Source organism: Sparus aurata, chromosome 9, assembly GCF_900880675.1.
Source record: "Sparus aurata chromosome 9, fSpaAur1.1, whole genome shotgun sequence".
Lineage (NCBI taxonomy): Eukaryota > Metazoa > Chordata > Actinopteri > Spariformes > Sparidae > Sparus > Sparus aurata.
This window is the reverse complement of record NC_044195.1, coordinates 5,652,952-5,674,886: the sequence shown is the minus strand read 5'-3', so window position 1 is coordinate 5,674,886 and position 21,935 is coordinate 5,652,952. Positions and strand designations below refer to the sequence as shown.

Sequence of the window (21,935 nt, the reverse complement as noted above, 5' to 3'; positions counted from 1 at the left end):
TAAATGTGACACAGTTGTCTCCGCTGCAGTGTGGCAGACTGCTGGTGCCGTGGGGCTGGGTCGTCCCACTGGAAGCCCATCTGGGTGTCGTTGTGTTCTCCACGTGGTAAGTCGGCGTTGTCCGCTCCTCGCTTTCCATTCTGTTGTTCCGCCTCCAGCTGATTGCTATTTTGTGTGTTGCCTTAGAATATTTATTCTGACTCTCCACGACGCTGTGCCGGTGAGGTCCAAAAACACCGAAGCCATCACCTCCTGGACCTACTGCTGTTTTGGTTATACTGCAACTGTGTTTTGTGTCTCCTCGGCTCTTCGGAGCTGCGTCGGAGGTCAATTGACCTCAGAGGCTTGTAGCGGAGCTGGCACCGGGGCTTAGATTGCTGCCCCTGGGAACTTCATTAATTGATTAATATAATTAAGATTTGTATTGTGTTTTGGGAATGAGACTCCTCTCTATTAATTTAGTTAACATGGTTTAATAACCTTTTTCTTGATTTGGGTCTTTGTTTATTTCCATGTTATTCAATTAATGTATTGTTATTCAATTAATGTATTGTGTGTGTGTGTGTGTGTGTGTGTGTGTGTGTGTGTGTTAGTGTGTGTGTTAAAGTGGCTGTGCTAGGACTGTGAGGCTTGGTTATATTCTTTTTGTTTGTGGACAGGTGCTGTGGGCCCCTGACGGTGACCTAATCCCTGGTGGTGGACCCTTTTCTTCACGAATGTGTGTGTGCAGTGTCACGGGTGCTTTTGTTAATTCTCCCTCCCTTGATTTGATTTCGGGCACCAAGGTAACCTCAGCCCTGTTCACCCCTTCATTTGGCCACAGCCTAGCAGCAAGTGAGTCAGCCAATGATGTCTGTCTTATTAATTAACTGTTAAATAAAACTGTTTAGATTTTTCTAAAAACGTCTCTCGCCTGTGGTAATTTCGGACTGTGCGACCTGTAATAAAGGTAATCAATTATTCCTTTTCCACAATTAACTTTTCCTGGAGCGAAACTCCCCAGGTGGCGTTGTCGGTGACACCTTATTACCCTCCACTTGCCACAATTTGGCGTTGTCGGCAGGGTTACCACATTTTAAAGGGGCAGAGACGTTTTTTTTTGTTATAGGTATTTATCTTTTTGTTTTGTTTTTCCCATTGATGTCGGTATTTGTACAGTGGTATAGCCAAAACAGCAGTGTTCAGTCCAGTGTTCCATGTTTCATATTATCTTGTAGTGTTTTCCAGGCAACATGGATGAGGAGGTACAACAGCTTAAGGAGCTGGTGTTGCAGCTCAGGGCGGACAACGAGCGACTCCACCAGGAGCGTGCTGCTTCCCCAGGGGGCCCTGCTGGGGCAGCTTCAACCTCTGCTGGTCCGGCTGGTCATGCCCCCGCTGTCGGTGTCTCGGCTGCTCTTGCAGAGTGGTTGGTTGTGATCCCACGAGATCGTAAGTGTCCCATGTTTAATGGTAAATCGGGTATAGGCATTGTTGAGTGGGTAGAAGAGTTTCAGGCATGTGCGCGTGCTCGGCACCTTCCTGCTGCAGAGCAGGCATTGTTTATCTTTGACCACTTGGAGGGAGAGGCGAAGGAAGAGATCAGGTTTCGCTCTGCCGCAGAGCAGAGAGATCCAGCCCAGATTCTTGCCATCTTAAAGGAGCTGTATGGTTGTAGCCAGGCATATGTCACCTTACAGCAGGCTTTCTTTTCTCGCCACCAACAGGAAGGGGAGACACTGCAGGAATTCTCACTAGCTCTTATGGCTTTAATGGCCCAGGTTGAGCGGCAGGCGCCTGATGGAATGCCCAATGCTGACGTTCTTCTTAGGGATCAGTTCATAGAGCATGTCCTTGACAGCTCCCTTCGTCGTGAGCTTAAGCAGCTAGTTCGTCGCCAGCCCACCATCACCCTGTTGGGGCTGCGTAGTGAGGCTATTAGATGGGAGAGAGAGGGTCTTCCAGGGGGCTCTAGGGGTCGCAGCTCTTCATTACCAACATCTTATGGTCTCCAATATGGAGTGCAGGGCCGTTTCCATCAAGTCCCTCAAGTTGCTCCCCAAGAGCCAGGATTGGGAGCAGTAATGGAACTCTTGAAGCGTCAGCAGGAGCAGCTGAACCAGCTAGCCCAGACAGTAGCTGCTTTGCAGGCCCCTCCTCCATCGGGTCCGGGGTCCCGTTCTGGCCCTGTTATTTGCAGGAGGTGCCAACAGCCTGGCCATTTTGCCCGTGAGTGTGACGATGAGCGAGTTCTTCCCCGCCGGCGTGCTAACTCTGTCACTGGTTTCAATCCACATACTGTCATGTCTTCTCGTTCTTCCCAGCAGTCGGGAAACTGAAGCTGCCGAGCCACAGCTCAGTTGGGGAGTCCCTAGGCTCACAGCCAGGTGCAGCAGCAGAGCTGATTGCTTCCTGTCCAAATATTAACGTGTCCATTGGGGGAATTAGTGTCAAATGTCTGGTGGATACTGGTTCCATGGTTTCCACCATTACTGAAAGCTTCTTTTTGGCCCAGTTTGAACCTTGGGGCCATGATCGCCTTCGTTCTTGTCAGTGGCTACAGCTGCGTGCGGCTACTGGCTTAGCCATCCCGTACATTGGTTATTTGGAGCTCAACGTGGAACTGTGTGGCAACGTGGTGCCCTGCTGTGGCATCCTTGTTGTGAAAGACCCCCCTGGTGCTTCATCTTTTGTTCCCGGAATCCTGGGAATGAACGTAATTCGCAGATGTTATCAAGAGCTCTTTGGTGTGCTTGGGTCTTCGCTGTTTGAATCACCCTTTGTGTCAGGGTCGCCTGGCCCAGTCGTGGCCGCCCTCCAGAAGTGCCACCAGTCTTCAACCCAGGTCATCTCGAGCCTCACTGGTGCCGTCAGGGTCCGAGGCAAGCGGGTGGTGCGGATACCCGGTGGCATGATGAAGCTGGTCACTGGTACCTGTTCAGAGCAGTTTGCTAATCAGAGTGTTTTATTCGAGCCTCCCGAGTCCGGGTTACCAGCAGGGTTGTTGGCTTCCCCATGCCTGTTAAAGGTTGTTCATGGTACTGTGTGTGTTCCAGTCGTCAACGTTGGAGAAGCGGAAGTCCTCCTTTACCCCCGGACTAGCCTTGGTGTCTTGAATGCTGCTCAGGTTGTTAGCTTGCCTGCAGGGGTGACTGAGTTGGGGTCAGCCGTGGCGACGGTGTCCTCCCAGGTAGCCACCCCTACAGTCCTCGATAGAATAGGATTATTAGATTCATCTGCCTTAACTGAGCAGGAACAGACCAGTGTGAGGTCTTTGCTGGAGAAGTATGGCTCTGTCTTTGCGGTTAATGATGGGGATTTAGGGTGCACCGATCTTATCTCGCACGATATACGTCTGCTCGATGACGTCCCTGTACGGCAGAGGTATCGCCGCATCCCTCCCTCAGAGTACGAGGTCGTAAAGACCCACATTAACCAGCTTCTTGAGTCACAAGTCATCCGTGAGAGCAGTAGTCCTTATGCGTCCCCTATTGTTTTGGTGAGGAAGAAGGACGGTGGCTTGCGGCTGTGTGTGGACTATCGGTTACACAACAGCAAGACCAGAAAGGATGCTTTCCCACTGCCTCGCATTGAGGAAAGTTTGGACGCCCTTTCGGGGGCCCGCTGGTTTTCCACCATCGACCTGGCCAGCGGGTACAATCAGGTGCCGGTGGCTGAGCAGGACCGTTCCAAGACTGCCTTTTGTACCCCCTTTGGTCTTTTTGAATTTAACCGGATGCCTTTTGGCCTCTGCAACGCCCCGAGCACCTTCCAGCGGCTGATGCAGCGGATGTTCGGAGATCAGCAGGGTCAATCCCTGCTGCTGTACCTGGATGATATAATCATCTACTCATCTTCTGTTGAGCAACATCTGCAGCGGCTGGAGATGGTGCTCGGTCGGCTTCAGAGAGAAGGCCTCAAAGCCAAACCTGAAAAGTGTGCATTTTTCCAGCAGCAGGTGTTGTACTTGGGGCATGTCATTTCGAGTCAGGGAGTTTCTACAGATCCCAAGAAAGTTGAGGCTGTGGCTAATTGGCAGCGCCCCCGTCACATCTCAGAGCTGCGCTCCTTTTTGGGTTTTGCTAGTTACTATCGGCGCTTTGTTGATGGTTTCGCAAAGCTGGCCAAGCCTTTGCATCAGTTGGTGGCTGATCTCGCTGGAACTAAGTCGAGAAAGTGGTCAGGTCAGGCACTGGGGGCGGCTTGGACGCCTCAGTGTGAGGGGAGCTTTAATGCTCTGAAGTCCAAGCTGGTCTCCGCCCCAGTGCTGGCCTACGCGGACTTTTCATGCCCCTTTATTCTTGAGACTGATGCCAGCCATAGTGGGCTTGGAGCTGTGCTTTCACAGGAGACAGATAGTGGTGTGAGACCAGTGGCTTATGCTAGTAGGGGTCTTCGGCCCACTGAGCGCAATATGTCCAACTACAGCTCTATGAAACTGTAATTTCTTGCGCTCAAGTGGGCCGTTACAGAGAAGTTCCGGGAGTATTTGTTGGGACATAAATGTGTTGTGTACACAGATAATAACCCGTTGAGTCACCTTCAGTCTGCTAAACTTGGAGCTGTAGAACATAGGTGGGCTGCTGAGCTTGCTGTTTTTGATCTGGAAATTAAATATCGTTCTGGGCGCAGCAACAGGAATGCCGACGCACTGTCACGACAGTACGTACCTGTCCCTTGTTTGGCCCCCCCACTTTTGCCTGGCACTTTGGTCCCCAACAGCATTCAGTCAAATCCACATCTGGGTCCTGTTGTGTCTGCCACTCAGTCTTTGGTCTCCATTCTTCCATCCCACTCTGCATCTGACCTCCGTGGCATGCAGGGGGATGACCCCCTACTGAAGGAGGTTTTGTTTTTTTGGCATCGTGGGTCGCTTCCCACCTCAGCTGAGAGGCGGCAGCTTTCCCATCCAGCAACTGCACTTTTGCGTCAATGGGACCGTCTGGTTGAAGAAGATGGGGTGCTCTTCCGCCGGGTCTTTCTTTCTGACGGCGGGGAAGAGTTCCTTCAATTGGTCTTGCCTGCTGTGCTCAAGCAGGAAACACTGCATCAGCTCCATCAGGAGCATGGTCACCAGGGCATAGAGAGGACTATTGAGTTAGTCCGGCAACGTGGCTATTGGCCAGGGATGGCATCAGATATTAAGAACTGGGTCCAACAGTGCGAGCGCTGTCAAATAGCCAAGGACTCAGGATGGGTCCCACATAGTTATATGGGCCACCTGCTTGCATCCCGGCCAAACGAGATTGTGGCCATTGATTTTACATTGCTTGAACCCTCTCGCAATGGGCTGGAAAACGTTTTGGTTTTAACGGATGTGTTTAGTAAGTTTACAGTGGCTGTCCCTACCCGGGACCAACGGGCTTCAACGGTGGCCCAGGTTGTGGTCTCCGAATGGTTCTACAAGTTTGGTGTTCCTAGTCGCCTGCACTCGGACCAGGGCAGGAGTTTTGAGAGTTCCTTGATCCATCAGCTCTGCGCTCTGTACAGTGTTGCCAAGTCCCGTACAACCCCCTACCATCCAGCGGGTAATGGCCAATGCGAAAGGTTTAATCGAACCCTCCATAACCTTTTGCGTACCTTGCCAGCTTCCCGGAAACGGGACTGGGCTTCTTGTCTGCCACAGGTGCTCTTTTGCTACAACACCACACCACATCAGAGCACCGGTGAGTCACCGTTTTACCTAATGTTTGGGCAGGAGCCTCGTCTTCCTGTGGACTTCCTGCTTGGTCGTGTTCAGGATCCAGTGCCTGGTGAGGTACAGGACTGGGTTGCTGAACATCGAGCCAGACTTCAAGTTGCTTTTGAGGGTGCTCATGGGCGATTGTTGGCTGCAGCTGGCAGACGCAAAGAGAGACATGATCAACGTGTCCGGGATGCACCTCTACCGGTGGGACAGTTGGTGTACTTGAGGGACCATGGTGTGAGAGGCCGACATAAGATCCAAGACCTCTGGAACTCTATGGTCCACCAGGTTGTGAGGGCTCCTGCTGGTGAGGGAGCAGTTTATACAGTGGCCCCCGTGGATGACCTGGATAGGACTCGGAAGGTGCACCGAGATATGCTGAAGGCTGTGGTCCACCCTGAGGCAGTAGCTTTTCCACCCCCGGCGCCGTCTTCACCAGTTTTGCTTCCTCTGGCAGCTTCTGTTGATGACTCCCCCAGCAGTGACCTTTGGTTTTTAGTACCTGAGACACCTGTGCTACCAACTGCTGTGCTGCCGCTTGCAGCAAGTCGTGATGCTTCTTCTGCTCCCATTGTGATGCTCCAGGCCGTGTCCAGATCAGCGACACCTTTGGACCATGGGGATTCATCACAGCCAGCTCCCACTTTGTCCCCGGCTGACCAGCCTAGTACCAGTCAGCAGTCCCTGCGTCGAACCAATCGTCCTACTGCTGGCAGTCATCCAAATGTCCACCATCTTCCTCGGCCAGCTGGCCCTCAGGGCCATGCGGCCAACCGACCCCCTGACCCTGCGTCTAATTCTCAAGTGGCTGTTTTCAGACCTTGGTGTTGACTGTGGTTTCTGTCCATGGTCGGGTCGACGATGCAAAAGGGGGGGGCAGATGTAGCCTGAGCACCCTCACCCCTCCTCACAGCGGAGCGCTGTGTCTCTCTGGTGCACTGATTGATGGGCGGTCACTCCTCCATATAGCAGGTGGTTTCACCTGGCGCACCCTCTCCTTTTGCCGTTCTGCTCGTCCTCAGTGGTGGCGGAGTGGATGTCAGCATGGCGGAGCTCAGGTGGTGTGGCTCTGCTGGCATTGGAGCGTCCTTGGCATCTTCACCACAGATGCACGTTATCTCTGCAGATGCACGTTATCTCTGCAGACGCATGTTATCTCTGCAGCGCACCACTGCCTCTTCTCCCCACTCACTTGTCGATTGTGTAAATGTGACACAGTTGTCTCCGCTGCAGTGTGGCAGACTGCTGGTGCCGTGGGGCTGGGTCGTCCCACTGGAAGCCCATCTGGGTGTCGTTGTGTTCTCCACGTGGTAAGTCGGCGTTGTCCGCTCCTCGCTTTCCATTCTGTTGTTCCGCCTCCAGCTGATTGCTATTTTGTGTGTTGCCTTAGAATATTTATTCTGACTCTCCACGACGCTGTGCCGGTGAGGTCCAAAAACACCGAAGCCATCACCTCCTGGACCTACTGCTGTTTTGGTTATACTGCAACTGTGTTTTGTGTCTCCTCGGCTCTTCGGAGCTGCGTCGGAGGTCAATTGACCTCAGAGGCTTGTAGCGGAGCTGGCACCGGGGCTTAGATTGCTGCCCCTGGGAACTTCATTAATTGATTAATATAATTAAGATTTGTATTGTGTTTTGGGAATGAGACTCCTCTCTATTAATTTAGTTAACATGGTTTAATAACCTTTTTCTTGATTTGGGTCTTTGTTTATTTCCCTGTTATTCAATTAATGTATTGTTATTCAATTAATGTATTGTGTGTGTGTGTGTGTGTGTGTGTGTGTGTGTGTGTGTTAGTGTGTGTGTTAAAGTGGCTGTGCTAGGACTGTGAGGCTTGGTTATATTCTTTTTGTTTGTGGACAGGTGCTGTGGGCCCCTGACGGTGACCTAATCCCTGGTGGTGGACCCTTTTCTTCACGAATGTGTGTGTGCAGTGTCACGGGTGCTTTTGTTAATTCTCCCTCCCTTGATTTGATTTCGGGCACCAAGGTAACCTCAGCCCTGTTCACCCCTTCATTTGGCCACAGCCTAGCAGCAAGTGAGTCAGCCAATGATGTCTGTCTTATTAATTAACTGTTAAATAAAACTGTTTATTTTTCTAAAAACGTCTCTCGCCTGTGGTAATTTCGGACTGTGCGACCTGTAATAAAGGTAATCAATTATTCCTTTTCCACAATTAACTATTTCCTGGGGCGAAACTCCCCAGGTGGCGTTGTCGGTGACACCTTATTACCCTCCACTTGCCACACACACATGGCCTAACGTTGCATGCACGGCTTGCACCACTCCCTCCACGGACACTTCTGGGACCACCCTTCCTCTGGGTAACTCGTCCCACTCCTCGAACACAACAAAAAGATTTTCCTCCGCTGAAAAATCTCCCAGGTGCTCACCTCCCCTCAGGATTACGCTGCAGGGGAGCCTGTGGGCTGCTCCTGTTGCTCCGGCTCCCTCGACCCCCTTCTCGACCGAGTCCTGGGTCCCCGGGTCCGGCATCTCACTTGGCTGCTTTGTCTCAGCCATGTCGTGTCTTTGTCGTCTCGAGTCGTCTGCCTCCCAAAGCCTCTCTTTGCGCACTGAGTCAGGGATGATCGGCAGACTGCTGGGCTATTCTGCGCCGTCGACCGGACCTGGCTCTGTGTCCTTCGACCTGCGTCAGCTACCACGCCCGCTTCCTGCAGGCTTTTGTTGGTCTGGTGACTCAGCTCACTCTGGCTGGTTGCCTGGAAATCCCCCTTGCCTTGGCGGATCCCTCTGTCACCGGCGTTCGGCAGAAACTTTCTGCGTTGCACACCTGTCTCGGGGCGTCTCTCAGAGCAGCGGCTGTCTCTCCGCTGGAGTTCTTTATTCACGTTCGGCGCCACCTGTAAGATGGCGTCCCACAGAGCAGCGGCTGGCTCTCCGCTGGAGTTCTTTATTCACGTTGGGCGCCACCTGTAAGATCCCGAGCTCTACCCCTGTCCAGGAGGTACTCGACCAGCTCTCTGTTATAAAGGGTTAGATCCCTATAACCTATAAAAGGTTACTAAAAAGTGGGAATTTTAAATAGGGATGTTTAAGCTGGTAACGAGGAGACTCGCCTAGCTTCTATCTGCCTGAATCCGAACGTCTACCCTGCTTCCTCTGGTACGGCACCTGACATGAATAGCCCTTGAGTCAGATACAGCCACCAGCCACGCCCGTTAATGGCAGCTCTCCTCTAAATGATCTGGGCTCTTGGTATGGTGCTAGGTTTGATTTTAAGGGCTTTTGGTAAACCCTAAGGGCCTGTTTCAATTTAGTAGGCTAGAGTAACCTTTAAGAACCTTTAAGATATTATGCACACTTAACACCTGACTTTTACTTCCACTCAAAGAGACATAAAATCAATGTCCACAACTTTAACTTTAACTATATTATGTAGGTTTTATTGCATAGATTTTAGCAAGGGCAAAGCATACAGCGCAATACTTGTTTCAATTACTATCAGTCATTATCAAAAATCCTTATTGATAAATCACAATACTTCAAATAACAAATTAACCTAGAAGAGCTGAGGCCTGGTTAGAAACACTTAAATTTAGGTGAGATGGAGAGGGTCAGGTCTTTCCATGGCTTGCCTTTCCCTTCCTGCTGAAAGTCCAAGTCCTTGAGGCAAATCACAACCCTGGCCAAGGTCTCGTAACTTCCTCAAAGTCCAAACTTCACGCCAGCAGCGTGAACAAAAGTACTCCAATATCCAAATCGTAATCCACAGCATGTTGGCAAAAATGGTTAATCCGTTGTGCTCTTAATTCCTTGGTCTGTTTCTGCTGAAGATTTCTTGAAGTCCTTTCTGCGATGTTTAGGCTGCTCACATTCTCCGTCTCAGGTGTTTCTTCAAGGCTTGAGCGATTGGAAGAACGAAATTTAGTCCGTGCTCCTCAGGTTATATACACTCTTGCTTCGGACACTGGCTTGGTTTTGTGTCCTTATTAGGACATGTTTTCAGCATCTCTCCATTCACTGGTTGATAACCCCTTGATTAAGATTTCATAACGCTTCTCTCTTGCTTTGGACAGTGGCACGGATTTATGTTCTTATTAGGACATTTTCCCACCATCTCTCCGTTCAATGACTAATAGTCCCTTGATGACGGCTGACGATTTCATAATGATCCAACATGCCTAGGTCACGGTCTGTGCCCGTGCCCAAAGCGTGATCAGATTTCGACACATCCTTTTGGCCTCACGTTGACCTGACCAGTTCTTTAACACTTTCTCATGACCTCAGCTCAACACTGTTTCTTTACTGATTTTCATTAGATCTCTAAACTTCAATACATCATGGTTACACCTTACACCTCCTTTAACTTTGCAAAGTTAATACTAAGTCAAAAATGATCATCAGAGACAGAATGACAGACAGAGCCTTGAGTGTAACACTTCCTCTTTTTCACAGACACCCCGTGTTGCCCTTTCCTCTTCACTTCCTATTTCAACACACCTTTAATGTAATGGTTTAACACTTTCCAATTAATTTATGGCAAACACAATGCAGCAAGCAAAGTTTTGATATATTGCAGAATCATTTCAGGACAAAGTATAATGTCCCTTTCTTGTATTTGTGGCTGACAGGAGTGTATGACTCTCAACTTTCTTGACACTGTCTCCGTGTGTGTGTACATACTGGTATTTACATTAGACAGGAGTAAATGGATCTCAACTATTTTGACAATATATATATATATATATATATATATAGTATATGGATATATGGTATATGTATAGATATACATATAGATATATATATATATATATATATATATAGATATAGATATATATAGATATATATATATATGTATATATATACATATACATATATATATATATATATATATATATATATATATATATATATATATATATATATATATAAATATATATATATATATATATATATATATATATATATATATATATATATATGTACACACACACACACACATACATACATACACATGTGAAGTCACAGAGAAGTGTGAGGCCCTATCACAACATAAACAGTGGTCTACTGCTGGACTATAGGTTTCCCAGCAGTGTATGTGTATTAAATCCATAATGAACGATGTTTTTAATGACCGATAAGTAGTGCCCACCATTTTAAAGGCATCCTATCTTGAGAACAGAACCATTCAATCGATATTTCTGAGTGTGATCTTTGTTGCCTTTTCTCCTGATCAAAACAGTTGAGTTGGATTGAGTGCGGGTTTCGATTCGTCAGGGCTGCTTGTGTACGGGAGTCGGCTTTATTCTGTTGTTTTACAGATGACTTCGAAGTCGGAGTGCTTCATACATTGATGTCAGATTCATATACTGAACGGGTAATTCACATTTTTTGCTGTCATGGCATTTTAGTCACATTATATGACTCAAATATTCCAGGAATAAGGGTGTTGAAGCCTTCCGGCTAGCAAGCATAGGAGGCTACCATTAGCTAGATAGCTTGGCTACATACAGCTGTTCTACTGTACATGTCGCTAAGCTAGTTGGCTAACCCTATGTTGGTTATTTTGTGTTACAAGAAGTTGCCTGTAATAAAACATTTGATAATATGCACAACATTTACATTATATTGCAAATACAATGACGGAACGTTATAAATGTAATTATAAAAAGTGCAATTAAATGATCTAGCCAGTTGAAGAACCATACAGATGATAGCTAGCTCACAAGCCAGTTGCTCGCCGATTTAGGCACATCCACTGGTTGAACTATTGAAAGTCTATAGGGTCATCTGTCTGCAGACTATCAACGCATGCAAGTAATAGTAAACATGATATATGCCGTGTATATTAGCCATGTAAAACACTGTGTTACAGTGTGGAGTGCATAGTGCTTAGCTGTCAAATGGTCAGGAGACAGCAGTCATGCTACGGCCTGTTATGATCACATGATGGGGTGGAGAATTTTGATGCTGCTACTTCTGCTATTTCCTTCACACATGATCGAAAATGGCATGCATTGCAAACTCGAAGTCTGTAGCCTTCATCAAAGGGTAAGTGTAGAGGAGATGTGAAGGGGTATCCTTGTTTATACATAGTTTTTTAAATGAAGCAGAACTGAAGTTCAGAGTATCGACTATATAGCGTTATCAGCCAACTGATCTGTCGGACAGTCCTGTGATAGGTCCGGTGTCATATGGTTATTTGTATGTTGTAGCAGTACTGTGTGGATTAAGAACATGTCATATTGGCTGCTGGCTAACTACGATCTATATCCGGATTAGGGGAAACATACATTTCAGAATCACGGAAAAATATAGTTTTTTTCCTTTCTGATAGTAAGGGTTAGGAGCCAGAATCAGACCAATCTCTTGTAAAGCCATCCTATGGTTATAATAATGTTGTAGAAAAGCTGTTAATTGAAACATATAAGGTTATGTAACATGCTGCGGTGAAATTTTCTGGTTTTTATCATAATGTTATCACTGTTCATTGCTAATAGTTCAGTATGTACAGGGCCACAAGTGTCATAATTTACATGCAATCCTAATTCCGGTAAAACAATTGTGTTGGTTATTGATTAAGCTTACCGCACCTGCATTTCCTATTTGGTCATTCCCATGCTTTGCAACAGATTTTTCAACCACTAACAGTCGATTTTCACATTGGGTGTAGTGACTTCCTGTGTGCAGTTTTGTAGACACAGTTTTAATGACAGAAATTTGGGCCGGGCATTATATTGCTTTAATATAGATATCGTGATATAAAACTAAATTATGGTCTTAGATTTTGGATATCGTTATATGGTTATGTTGTTTAAGTGTTGTCTTTTTCTGGTTCTGAAGCTGCACTTACAGTGAAGTGATGTGATTTTCTGAACTTACCAGACTGTTCTACTTGTTCTAATACTTGCCTTTACCTACTTAGAAATTATCTCCCTATTACTGATGAATATTTATCACAAATTTCATGTGAATATTTTGTCGCAGTATTGATAGTAGTGGTAGTAATAGTAGTAGTAGTAGTAGTAAGCAGTAGTCAACCCTTCAGTATTGTCACAATATTGACGTCAAGGTATTTGGTTAGAAATATTGAGAGATAAGATTTTGATGCCCAGTCTTAACTGTCCACTATGTAGTTTTGTGGGCAGATTTTTTTAAAATTCCAAACAGACTAAATAAACAAAATCTCTTCATTTTAGTCACTGAATAATAGTAATAATAATAATAGGAAGAAGAAGAAGAAGAAGAAGAAGAGTAATAATAATACAAACTGACCTTAAAGGACAACAAAATGTATACTGTTTTACTTTTTATATGTGGTGGACACTGCCACCTTATTTCCCTCTGAGACTTGCGTGTTCATTCAGTTATTGAAGTGGAATCACAGAATTTTTTTTGTTACCTCACTAATATTGTAAAAATCTAAATTCTGAATTTGATGATGATATTAAATTCAGCGTATGAAAGCACTGTAGTGGTTCACGGTGCCAAAACTGATTTATGGCAGACCTAGCCATCTGTTCCAGGACTGGACCACTGACTGATGTGAGTCTACCTGAAAAGATGTCACAAATTGATTAAGCATCCTTTTACCGTGTAAGGAAGGTTCATCAGTTACACATTCCTAAGATATTTTTCCCCTCTGTCGCAGGACCAGCAGTGACATGGCTGCTGATGACAAGTCCTCGTCGTCATCCTCGACAGACTGGAGCACAGAGCCACCGGTCATCTCGCCCTCAAGCCCCTCCCACCTGACACATTTCAAACCACTGACACCGGAGCAGGACGAGCCTCCACTCCGGTCCGCATACAGCTCGTTTGTCAGCCTGTTTCGCTTCAACAACAAAGGTCAGGAACCCACACAAGCACGTAGATGTAGTCATATTATTAAACACTAAATACCAATGTTTTGTTCTATCTGTGTGAAGGTGTTGTGTTGCTGATGTACTGTTTAGTCCAGGGATCTTCCAAGGCTGACACTCTTGGGACCCCATCAGACAAGCAGTTTCTATAATGTGGCGGCTCAGGGGGATATAAACTTAAAGTTTTATGTTGCCATGGAGTTAGTGAGTTGTTGTTGGTTGGTTGGTTGGTTGGTTGGTTAGTTGGTCAGCACAAATTTGGATGGAGGATGGGTCTCGGTCCAGAATAGACCCCATTATCTAACGTGCAGATCTGGATGAAGGGATGGATCCAGGAATGTTTTTCTTTAACACTGCGCGATTGACATTTTTCAGGGTGAGTGTAGAGGAGATGTGAATGGATGGATCTTGATTAAAATAAAATTTTGTGTATTTCGGTGACCAGTATCTATAACTGACACAAAAGGGGACTGCGTCACAGTATGCACTTTACTGAGTGCCTTTTTAGTTTACACTGTAAAGGGCAATACAGCACAATGGTTTTGTCTCATTCAAACAGTAATTTATTGATGATCCCAAAGTGAAACCTCTGCAGTAAAGAGCAAGGGCTCCTACGTAAGCAACACTCCTCACCACAGTAGCCTAGAGTTCAATTTCGACCCATGGCCTATTTGCTTCATGTCATCCCCTCCCTCTCACCTTTGTCCTATCAAGGTAAAGACCATACAATAAATAAATAAAAAAATGAACTCTACCGCACTTAATTTTTAGTTTCTAGTTTCAACTGGTTGTGGTTCCTAAAAGAAGTGCATAATTAATATATTTGCATTGAGGGGCGCACAAAAAGAGAAAAAAAGCATTTTCAAGTTCATCCCATCTTCACATAGACTAACATACACAGCTGAAGTGTGAATGTGTTTTTGTACACAACAAGGACTAGGGATTGGTCCCCCAACAAAACAAGAAATGTGCACTTATCCTTTAATCAAAAGTAACCTTTGGAGGCTCACTATTGGCTGATTCAGTGCTTAAAGCTTGGGATTTTGCATAAACATGACTGTAGTCCTTGTCTTACAGCATACTGTATATGATTCATGCAGTTTAAGAATCACACACAAATGCTAACTAATACTAATGCTTTCTTCCTAGATATAAAGTTTTGTACCATATTAGAAGTAATAGACCAACTGCCCCTATGGGTCAGACATTTAAGGCGTGTTAAATCTAGTAAAATGAACATAGATGAGGTAATTTATCTTAAACTTCACAAACTAAAAAACTCCTTTAGGTATTAGATTCTGATGTTTGAAGAAAAGTAAAAAGTGACCATGAATGTCCTTTAGAGTGAATTTAAAGTATGTGCAGTTAAGTTATGTGCAGTGCTATAATTGTTAATCTTGTTATGAGACAGTTTACTGATTTATTAACTGTTCACAAAGGTCAAGGCCTTATTTAGTAGAACATCAAATTATTTTACTCACTGATATAAAAAATTAAAGCATAAAAAATGTATAAAGCAAAAAACACATGGAACACTACAGTATGTTAACACCTATCCTGACCAGTGTTCTGTAGCAGTTTACAGACGTCAGGGCATTTAACTACCGTCTTGTGCAGTCATGTGATAGAGATGGCCTGCCTGGACCGTGTCGGGAACTAGTGAGCCACATGACTCACGTGTTTTTAGTCCAGCCTCTGAAGTCCTGCACTCTGAACAACACTCCTCCCCTCACTGTGGCAGCAGTGACCTCACGCTGACATTACAGATTAGATTACAAGAAGAATGCTTTATAGAATATTTTAATTGTGTTAGAAAAGATAGAAACAAAAAAGGTTTGAACAAAAAAGGTTTTAAAAAGTTTCATCAATTTTAAAATTGAGTTTATTTTATCAAAATGCTTGATATCTACATTACAGAGCAGAGATGCAAATAATTCTCTACGTTTTAAAAGCCATAACAGGCACGTTTGTATTGATATGAATTGATTCTAGATACATTTGCATAAAAGGCAACTATTTCATGCATTATGAATTTATGAATTTAGCAGTTAAGTTATGATTCCCCTAGAAGTGACCATTATGAACTACAATCACTCCTTGTTAGACTTTTGTCACAATATGATTATTTGCAGAGCTGATAAACAATATAATGTCATGTAAGTGCACTGACTCTACCGAACTGTCACTCACTTAGAGAACTTGATTACTACAGAAGTGTGTAAGTTTAGCTTTTTTGCTGTCTCTGCTTTGATGTGACCGCTGACGGTGAAAAGTGCTGACGAGATGCTGAGAGGAGACAAGGTTCATTTTCTGATGTGGTTCTTCCGCCTCCTCTCTTGGCCACACAAAAACATCCTTGATAAATGTATTGAAACTTTGCAGTAGCAAGTAGGGAGGTAAAAGTTCTCAGCTCATGGATCAAGATTCAAAAAGGAATATAATTTGGAGAACCAATAAAAGATGAACCACTGAACCAAATATTGATTGTGACACTGTAATGCTACAACTAGGGATGCATGATACTGATATTGAGAATATTACGTTACTGGCCCATTATAAGTATTGGTGAATTTTATAGCTGATAAATGAAGCAAATAGTATTTTCAATTTGTGATGCAGGTTCCACAAGGGTTCAGAGAGCAGTGAGAAAGACTCAAATGTTTCCTCACTAGGTCTTCGTCAACTCAAAATAGAAATTTGAAAAATCCAAGGGTGATTGATTTAATAAATAAGAGGTACAACATTAAACCACAAGGAGTGTATAGAGAAGATGCAGGACTTTGTTTTAGGAATGTGAAAATGCAAAACTTTGGGCATGATGTTTTGGTGGAGTTAGAGGTGATATTAGGTTATGAATTACCAAAGTCCTGTGTTCTGCAATATTAAGATAGTCTAATAGGAGAAAATATAAAACTTGAGGACCAGTGTCTTAGTAAAGTTCTCTTAGTGGTAACCAAAAAGGCAATCACAAGGAAATGGTGCAAGAAGGACGCCACCACCTGCACACTCTGAGACACTGACTAGACGTTGTTGAAGAGATGTACAATATGTAAAGACTCTCTGAGAATTCAACAGTTGGATTTGAAAAAATGAAAAAGTCAGCTGCTTATTAAACCCACCACAAAGTTGACACGTTTTTAATAAATGCTGATGTGTTTTAAGTTGCATCAGTATAAATATACTGTACCTCATTGACACAAAAAAGTGTGGCTGTAGCTTAGGAGGTAGAGAGGGTCATCCAGTAATCGGAAAGTCGCTGGTTCGAATCCCTGGTTCTCCATGCTGCATGTCGAAGTATCCTTGAGCAAGATACTGAACCCCAGATTGCTCCTGATGACACGTGTGTGTGTGTGTGTGTGTGTGTGTGTGTGTGTGTAGAAGAGGGACGTCCTCCCTCAACTGTTTCAGAGAAGCCAGATGTGCCATCCCCTTCTCCTCAATCAGACAGGAGGAGCTGGTCCTCCAGTCCTTCCCACTCACTCTACGGTTCGAGGACGCACCGGAAACAGCACCCAGACCTCCTTCGACGTACCTCCACTGTCTCTGGTAAAGCACACACACAGAGTACAGATGTTGCTTTTTGAGGCTTGTGTGTGTTTAAACAGATAGAAAAGTAGGAGGAAACAGGCTTGTGGTGGATATACCTTCCAAGAAACTCTTATTGCATTTTTGTGTGGGATTACACAACGTTTCCAGCTATTGGGGTAAGGTATTCTCTAAAAGTAGCACTTTGTCAGTCTTGCTGAATGTTTGCAGCTTGTAAAGTAGGCTTATATGTTTCTTGTTATGTATACATTTATTATAAAACTCTCAGTGTCTTGATTGTGATAAAATGACCTAAGGCTTATATTCAGGATATATACAGTGGATATATACAGTTTCATTTTTTTATTTTATTCCATCTGGCTCTCTTTCGCTACACACATTTGTTGATTGCATGATCTGTCATTTTAAACACTGTCAGTGTTTTTAAAACCTCTGTGTTGTAGTGAATGAACCAATCAAAGGGTCACTGATAACACAATAGACCCTGTCTCCCACTGACCTCCAGTTCCCTGATTTGATCTTGAAGCTCTTGAATTCAGCTTTGTCATCAACACACACTGAAACTGCGAAAAAATATGTTGCTTACACACTTTCTGTCACTGGATTCTACACGTTCGACCAGCTGTAGAAGTGAAGTGACTTTTGGCACTTCATCCTAATATCTCTTACAGAGAAAAAACTATGAACAGATATTGTTGAACTATCCACACGTTAGTCCTGTTCTTGTGTTTTCATTTGTCACTGTGAACATTAATTTTTCATATAAAGATCAATATGGCATTCTTTGCAGGGGCAAGATGTTATTTGACATTTCAAAATCAAATGGAACACCGAAACCCTCTCTTAAGTGAAGTTTGGGTGCTTTGGGTTTTGTTATTATTTAGATAAAAGAGGAGTGTAATACCTAATGGGGAATTTTTTGCATGATCAAGGTTTCATCGTATTTTATTTCCTAGATGTGAATCCATTGGTTTGTTTTGAAAGTTGTTGATAAATTAAAGAGAAATAAACAGATAGGAGATGTTTGTTCTGTTTGTTCACATTTCTTACTTCATCAGCGGAAACAAAGTAGCAGACCTGAAAACAAGTTAATTATTGTGTTAAAAAATATGAATTGATGAAAAACATCAGAAAGATGAATACACGTACAGGCTGTAATATCCATTCTCATGTCTTTTCTGATTACAGTGGATTGGCCAGGTGAGGGGTCTTCTGCACTGCGTGGTTTTACTAAAGATGCTTTTAGCTTGACTGTAACAACTCGGTCTGAAAGAATGGCCTTACACAAACTGTTCCGTGTGTCTGAGTGCATGCGGGTGTGTGCGTGTGTTTGATATTTGCATTTTTAATGAAGCGCTTTCTATTAGTCTTTGGTTTGCCCTAATGTTTGCCACTCAGTCACTAATAAGTGGAATGATCTTTGTCGTGAATGGTTTGAAAGCTAACATCTACCTGATATTAAACCTGTTTTTGTTCCCTGACCAGTTTTTTTACTGATCGCATCATGTGTTATTTTATACACATTTGCAACTTTTAAGGGAGTTATTCATAACGTGTTGAAGTGCATTGTCAAATGTTTTGTCACTAAACTACCATGTTTAAATCCACTGTAATGAAGAGGAATTGATATATTATCACCTGATGCACAATATATTTAAAAAAAAATATTTGACAATGTAGTAGGATGCATTTTAAAGAACAAGTGGACTTTTTATGTTGCTTTGTTCAGTGGTTCTTTGTTTGTGTGTGTGTTTCCGTCCACATGTGTGATTTTTAGATGGCAGCAGGAAATCAGATACCCCTTTGAGCAATCATGACCCTCGCACAGCTGTACAACTTCGCACTGCACTGAAGAGGCTGAAGGAGATAATGGAGGGAAAGAGCCAGGTATTCACATCCAGTCTAACATTAACACTTTGTCCTAAACCTTACCATCACTTACCTTGCTTCATTTTTTCATCATCTTGACATGTCTTGACTGTATGTTTAACTAAAACAGCTAACTGCCTCTCACAAAAACAAATCTAATTTAATATTATATTCAGTTGGAGTGTTGCATGCACTCTATTCTTGGACTTGAGAAAAGCATCTGATATCTTAAATCATAATGTTCTCCTCTCGAAACTGTACAGTTTTTAATTATTGTGGATATTATTGAATATTACTAAGTCTTAAGTCTTATTTGTGTGAGAAGATGATGCATCAGGGGTGGGCAGGAAACAAGACTTCTGCTTAGTTAATACTCTGTTGGTGTCCTGCAAGGCTCAATTCTAGGACCTCATACTTGTATGTTTTCAGTTGTAATTTAAATAGAAATGTATGTGGATGACACTCATTTTTGCACATGTTAAAGACAGACATGAAGTAGCTGTCAACTTAACGTCAAAAGTGGCCAACATTTCATATTGGCATACTTACCTGACACTTAATGTGAGTTAAACACATGAAGCAGATGTGTAACACTGAACAATTCAATCTAAGGAACTTCAATTTAGTAACCAGCTACTCTTAGATGCAGCAAAATTGTACATGATCTTTAACATGTTTTCAAACATCTCTCACTGTATGCCAAGCTGGGAACAAGCTAGAAAAAACTCTGTGACACATAAAATCACGGTACATAAAGTGATCAGCTGATAGCGTTGTATGTCTTGCTGACTTTAGTGTACGAAGTGATCAATGATCAAATAGAGTTCATATAACTGCACTCAGATAACAGAAGGACAACTAGGATGACCATCAGAGGTGTGTGAATCAGCACAACAGATGAACAGAGAGACTGAAGGACTTTTACTTTTACTCTTATTTTTACAATAACCATGCGCAATAACACAACCTTAACAGATACTGTGTATCTATGTACAGTTTATATTATATGCACAGACGTATATATTTATTTCTATTCCTACAGTGTTTTTTAGATGTATTTACTTATATGTATATCTATTTTACTGTATATGTGTGTAACATAGCTGTGTGTGTGACCTGAAGTCTTAAGTGTTTTTTGCAAGTTATTGTATATCACAGAGTGCTACAGTGTCACTGTTTCATTTCAAGATGAAATCATGGCTAAAATCAACCCAGTCATGCACCCATCAGGCATAAATGCCATCCCTTTATGTGTCTAAATGAAGTGTTATTTCTGTGCTGATGTTGTTGTGTAGTGAATATGTACTGTTTTGTATTAGCATCTTTATACTATAGTGTTTATATTGTAAACAGTGATGTTATCCCCTGTTTCCTGCCCAGGGATGACAGATGTAAATTAGCTTGAAGTTAACTTTGATACAGCCAAGAAACTGTGCATGGTTCCTGACACACAAAGTAATAAACAAACAAACAAATTGATGTTGACGCAGCAGTGAACACACCGTTGCTGTGGATGTTTTGATCATAAATGTTTGAGTCATGGCGTTTTGAAAGACTTGCCATAAGCTCCAACTCATACTCATCACGAGTCAGAGTCATCACGAGGTTTTCTGGTCAATGTTCCCCATTTAGGACAGTGATCTGAAACAGTACTGGATGCCAGATAGCCAGTGTAAGGAGTGTTACGACTGCAATGAGAAGTTCACAACCTTCCGCCGCCGGCATCACTGCAGACTGTGTGGCCAGATCTTCTGCAGCCGCTGCTGCAACCAGGAGATCCCTGGAAAGTTCATGGGCTACACAGGTAAGTGACATACTCAATATTAGTTAGTTAGTTTAATGTGCAGTAAAAATCATGAAATAAATCAACTTTAACGGTCCTCTTTGTATTAAAGATTTTTGCGTCTCATTCCCAACTTGTTGAATACTGATGCTTTGGGATGGTGACCAACCCGACCTTCAATTCCAAAGCATTAGTATTTGATGAGTTGGGAATTAGAATCAAGATTTTTTTTTAAATTCCTTTTCCTGTTTTTCTTTATCCTCTCTTGGACTTCTCTCTGTACTTTAGGAGACCTGCGGGCCTGTACGTACTGCCGTAAGCTAGCACTAAGCTACGCACACTCAGCTGACTCTGGCTCCATCGGAGAGGACCTGAGCGCCTTGTCTGACTCTCCCTGCTCTGTATGTGTGTTGGAGCCCAGTGAGCCTCGGACACCTGTGGGTGGGCGTAAGGCCAGCAGGAACATCTTCCTTGAAGAAGACCTGACCTGGCAGAGGTGAACACACACATACAGATATTGGGCCAAATTAAGCTGGGGGAATCTGATTATTATCTTTTATCTTTATCTACCCAGAAACAAACAAGTTCATATTTTAATTTAGTCAGACAGAGTTTGACTATGAATCAAGATGTGTTTGTTGAATTTGATGAATTTGTTCCAACTTTGCATTTTACATCATGTTTTCTATTGTATAGGATGTGTTATGTGCTCCCAGCACATGCAGTGGCTTTGTCATGTTATGATTTTGTTCATGATGGAAAAAAAACAACCCAATCTTTTCTCCAGCCGCCTTCATCTGTGCTTGCTATTTTTCTGTCTTGATTTTCTGCTGTTAAAAGCATTCGTGTGTGCCTTGTATGTACTGTACGCCATGCACTTATCAAACATAATCATATTATGGCATGTTAAATATGCCAGTAAGCCCTGACTAGAGCCTGAATCTTTATGACCTTTATCGTAAAGCGGAGTTAACTGTATGCCTGCAACCACCATGAAGCAGGACTTTATTAAGTCAGATGTAAAGAAACACCTCACTGGATCAGCTTTGCGGCACGTGATCTGACAGGCCAGTAATGCAGTGTGGAAAAACTGGCTCTAACTAATGAATATCTCGAAGGAAGAACAAAGTGAGCATATATTTTAGGAAGAACAGTTTGAGCATGACTTTTTGAGCACGAGGACTGGTCTAAGCTTCCTCTTTGAATTACTTTTTCACTATTTCTGATGGAGTGTCTTTTTAAAGAA

The 21,935-nt window shown here is 43.6% G+C and overlaps 1 protein-coding gene across 10 annotated transcripts in view; it reads left to right on the top strand.

The window, feature by feature from the left end:
• Positions 1 to 10,863: 10,863 nt before the first annotated feature.
• The window catches only part of pikfyve (phosphoinositide kinase, FYVE finger containing), a 31,138-nt gene continuing 20,066 nt past the window's right edge, over positions 10,864 to 21,935 (top strand). For 3 of the 10 annotated variants that reach the window (XM_030429209.1, XM_030429213.1, XM_030429205.1), the window contains exons 1-7: positions 11,578 to 11,680; positions 13,281 to 13,477; positions 16,870 to 17,037; positions 18,226 to 18,237; positions 18,815 to 18,924; positions 20,539 to 20,710; positions 20,978 to 21,185. In XM_030429209.1, coding sequence (XP_030285069.1) covers positions 11,637 to 11,680; positions 13,281 to 13,477; positions 16,870 to 17,037; positions 18,226 to 18,237; positions 18,815 to 18,924; positions 20,539 to 20,710; positions 20,978 to 21,185 — 911 coding nt within the window. In that variant the 5' untranslated portion in view covers positions 11,578 to 11,636. Of the gene's footprint in view, positions 11,007 to 11,571; positions 11,681 to 13,280; positions 13,478 to 16,869; positions 17,038 to 18,225; positions 18,238 to 18,814; positions 18,925 to 20,538; positions 20,711 to 20,977; positions 21,186 to 21,935 lie in introns of those variants that run through there. The other 7 variants (XM_030429210.1, XM_030429207.1, XM_030429211.1 and 4 more) reach the window with 6 other exon arrangements.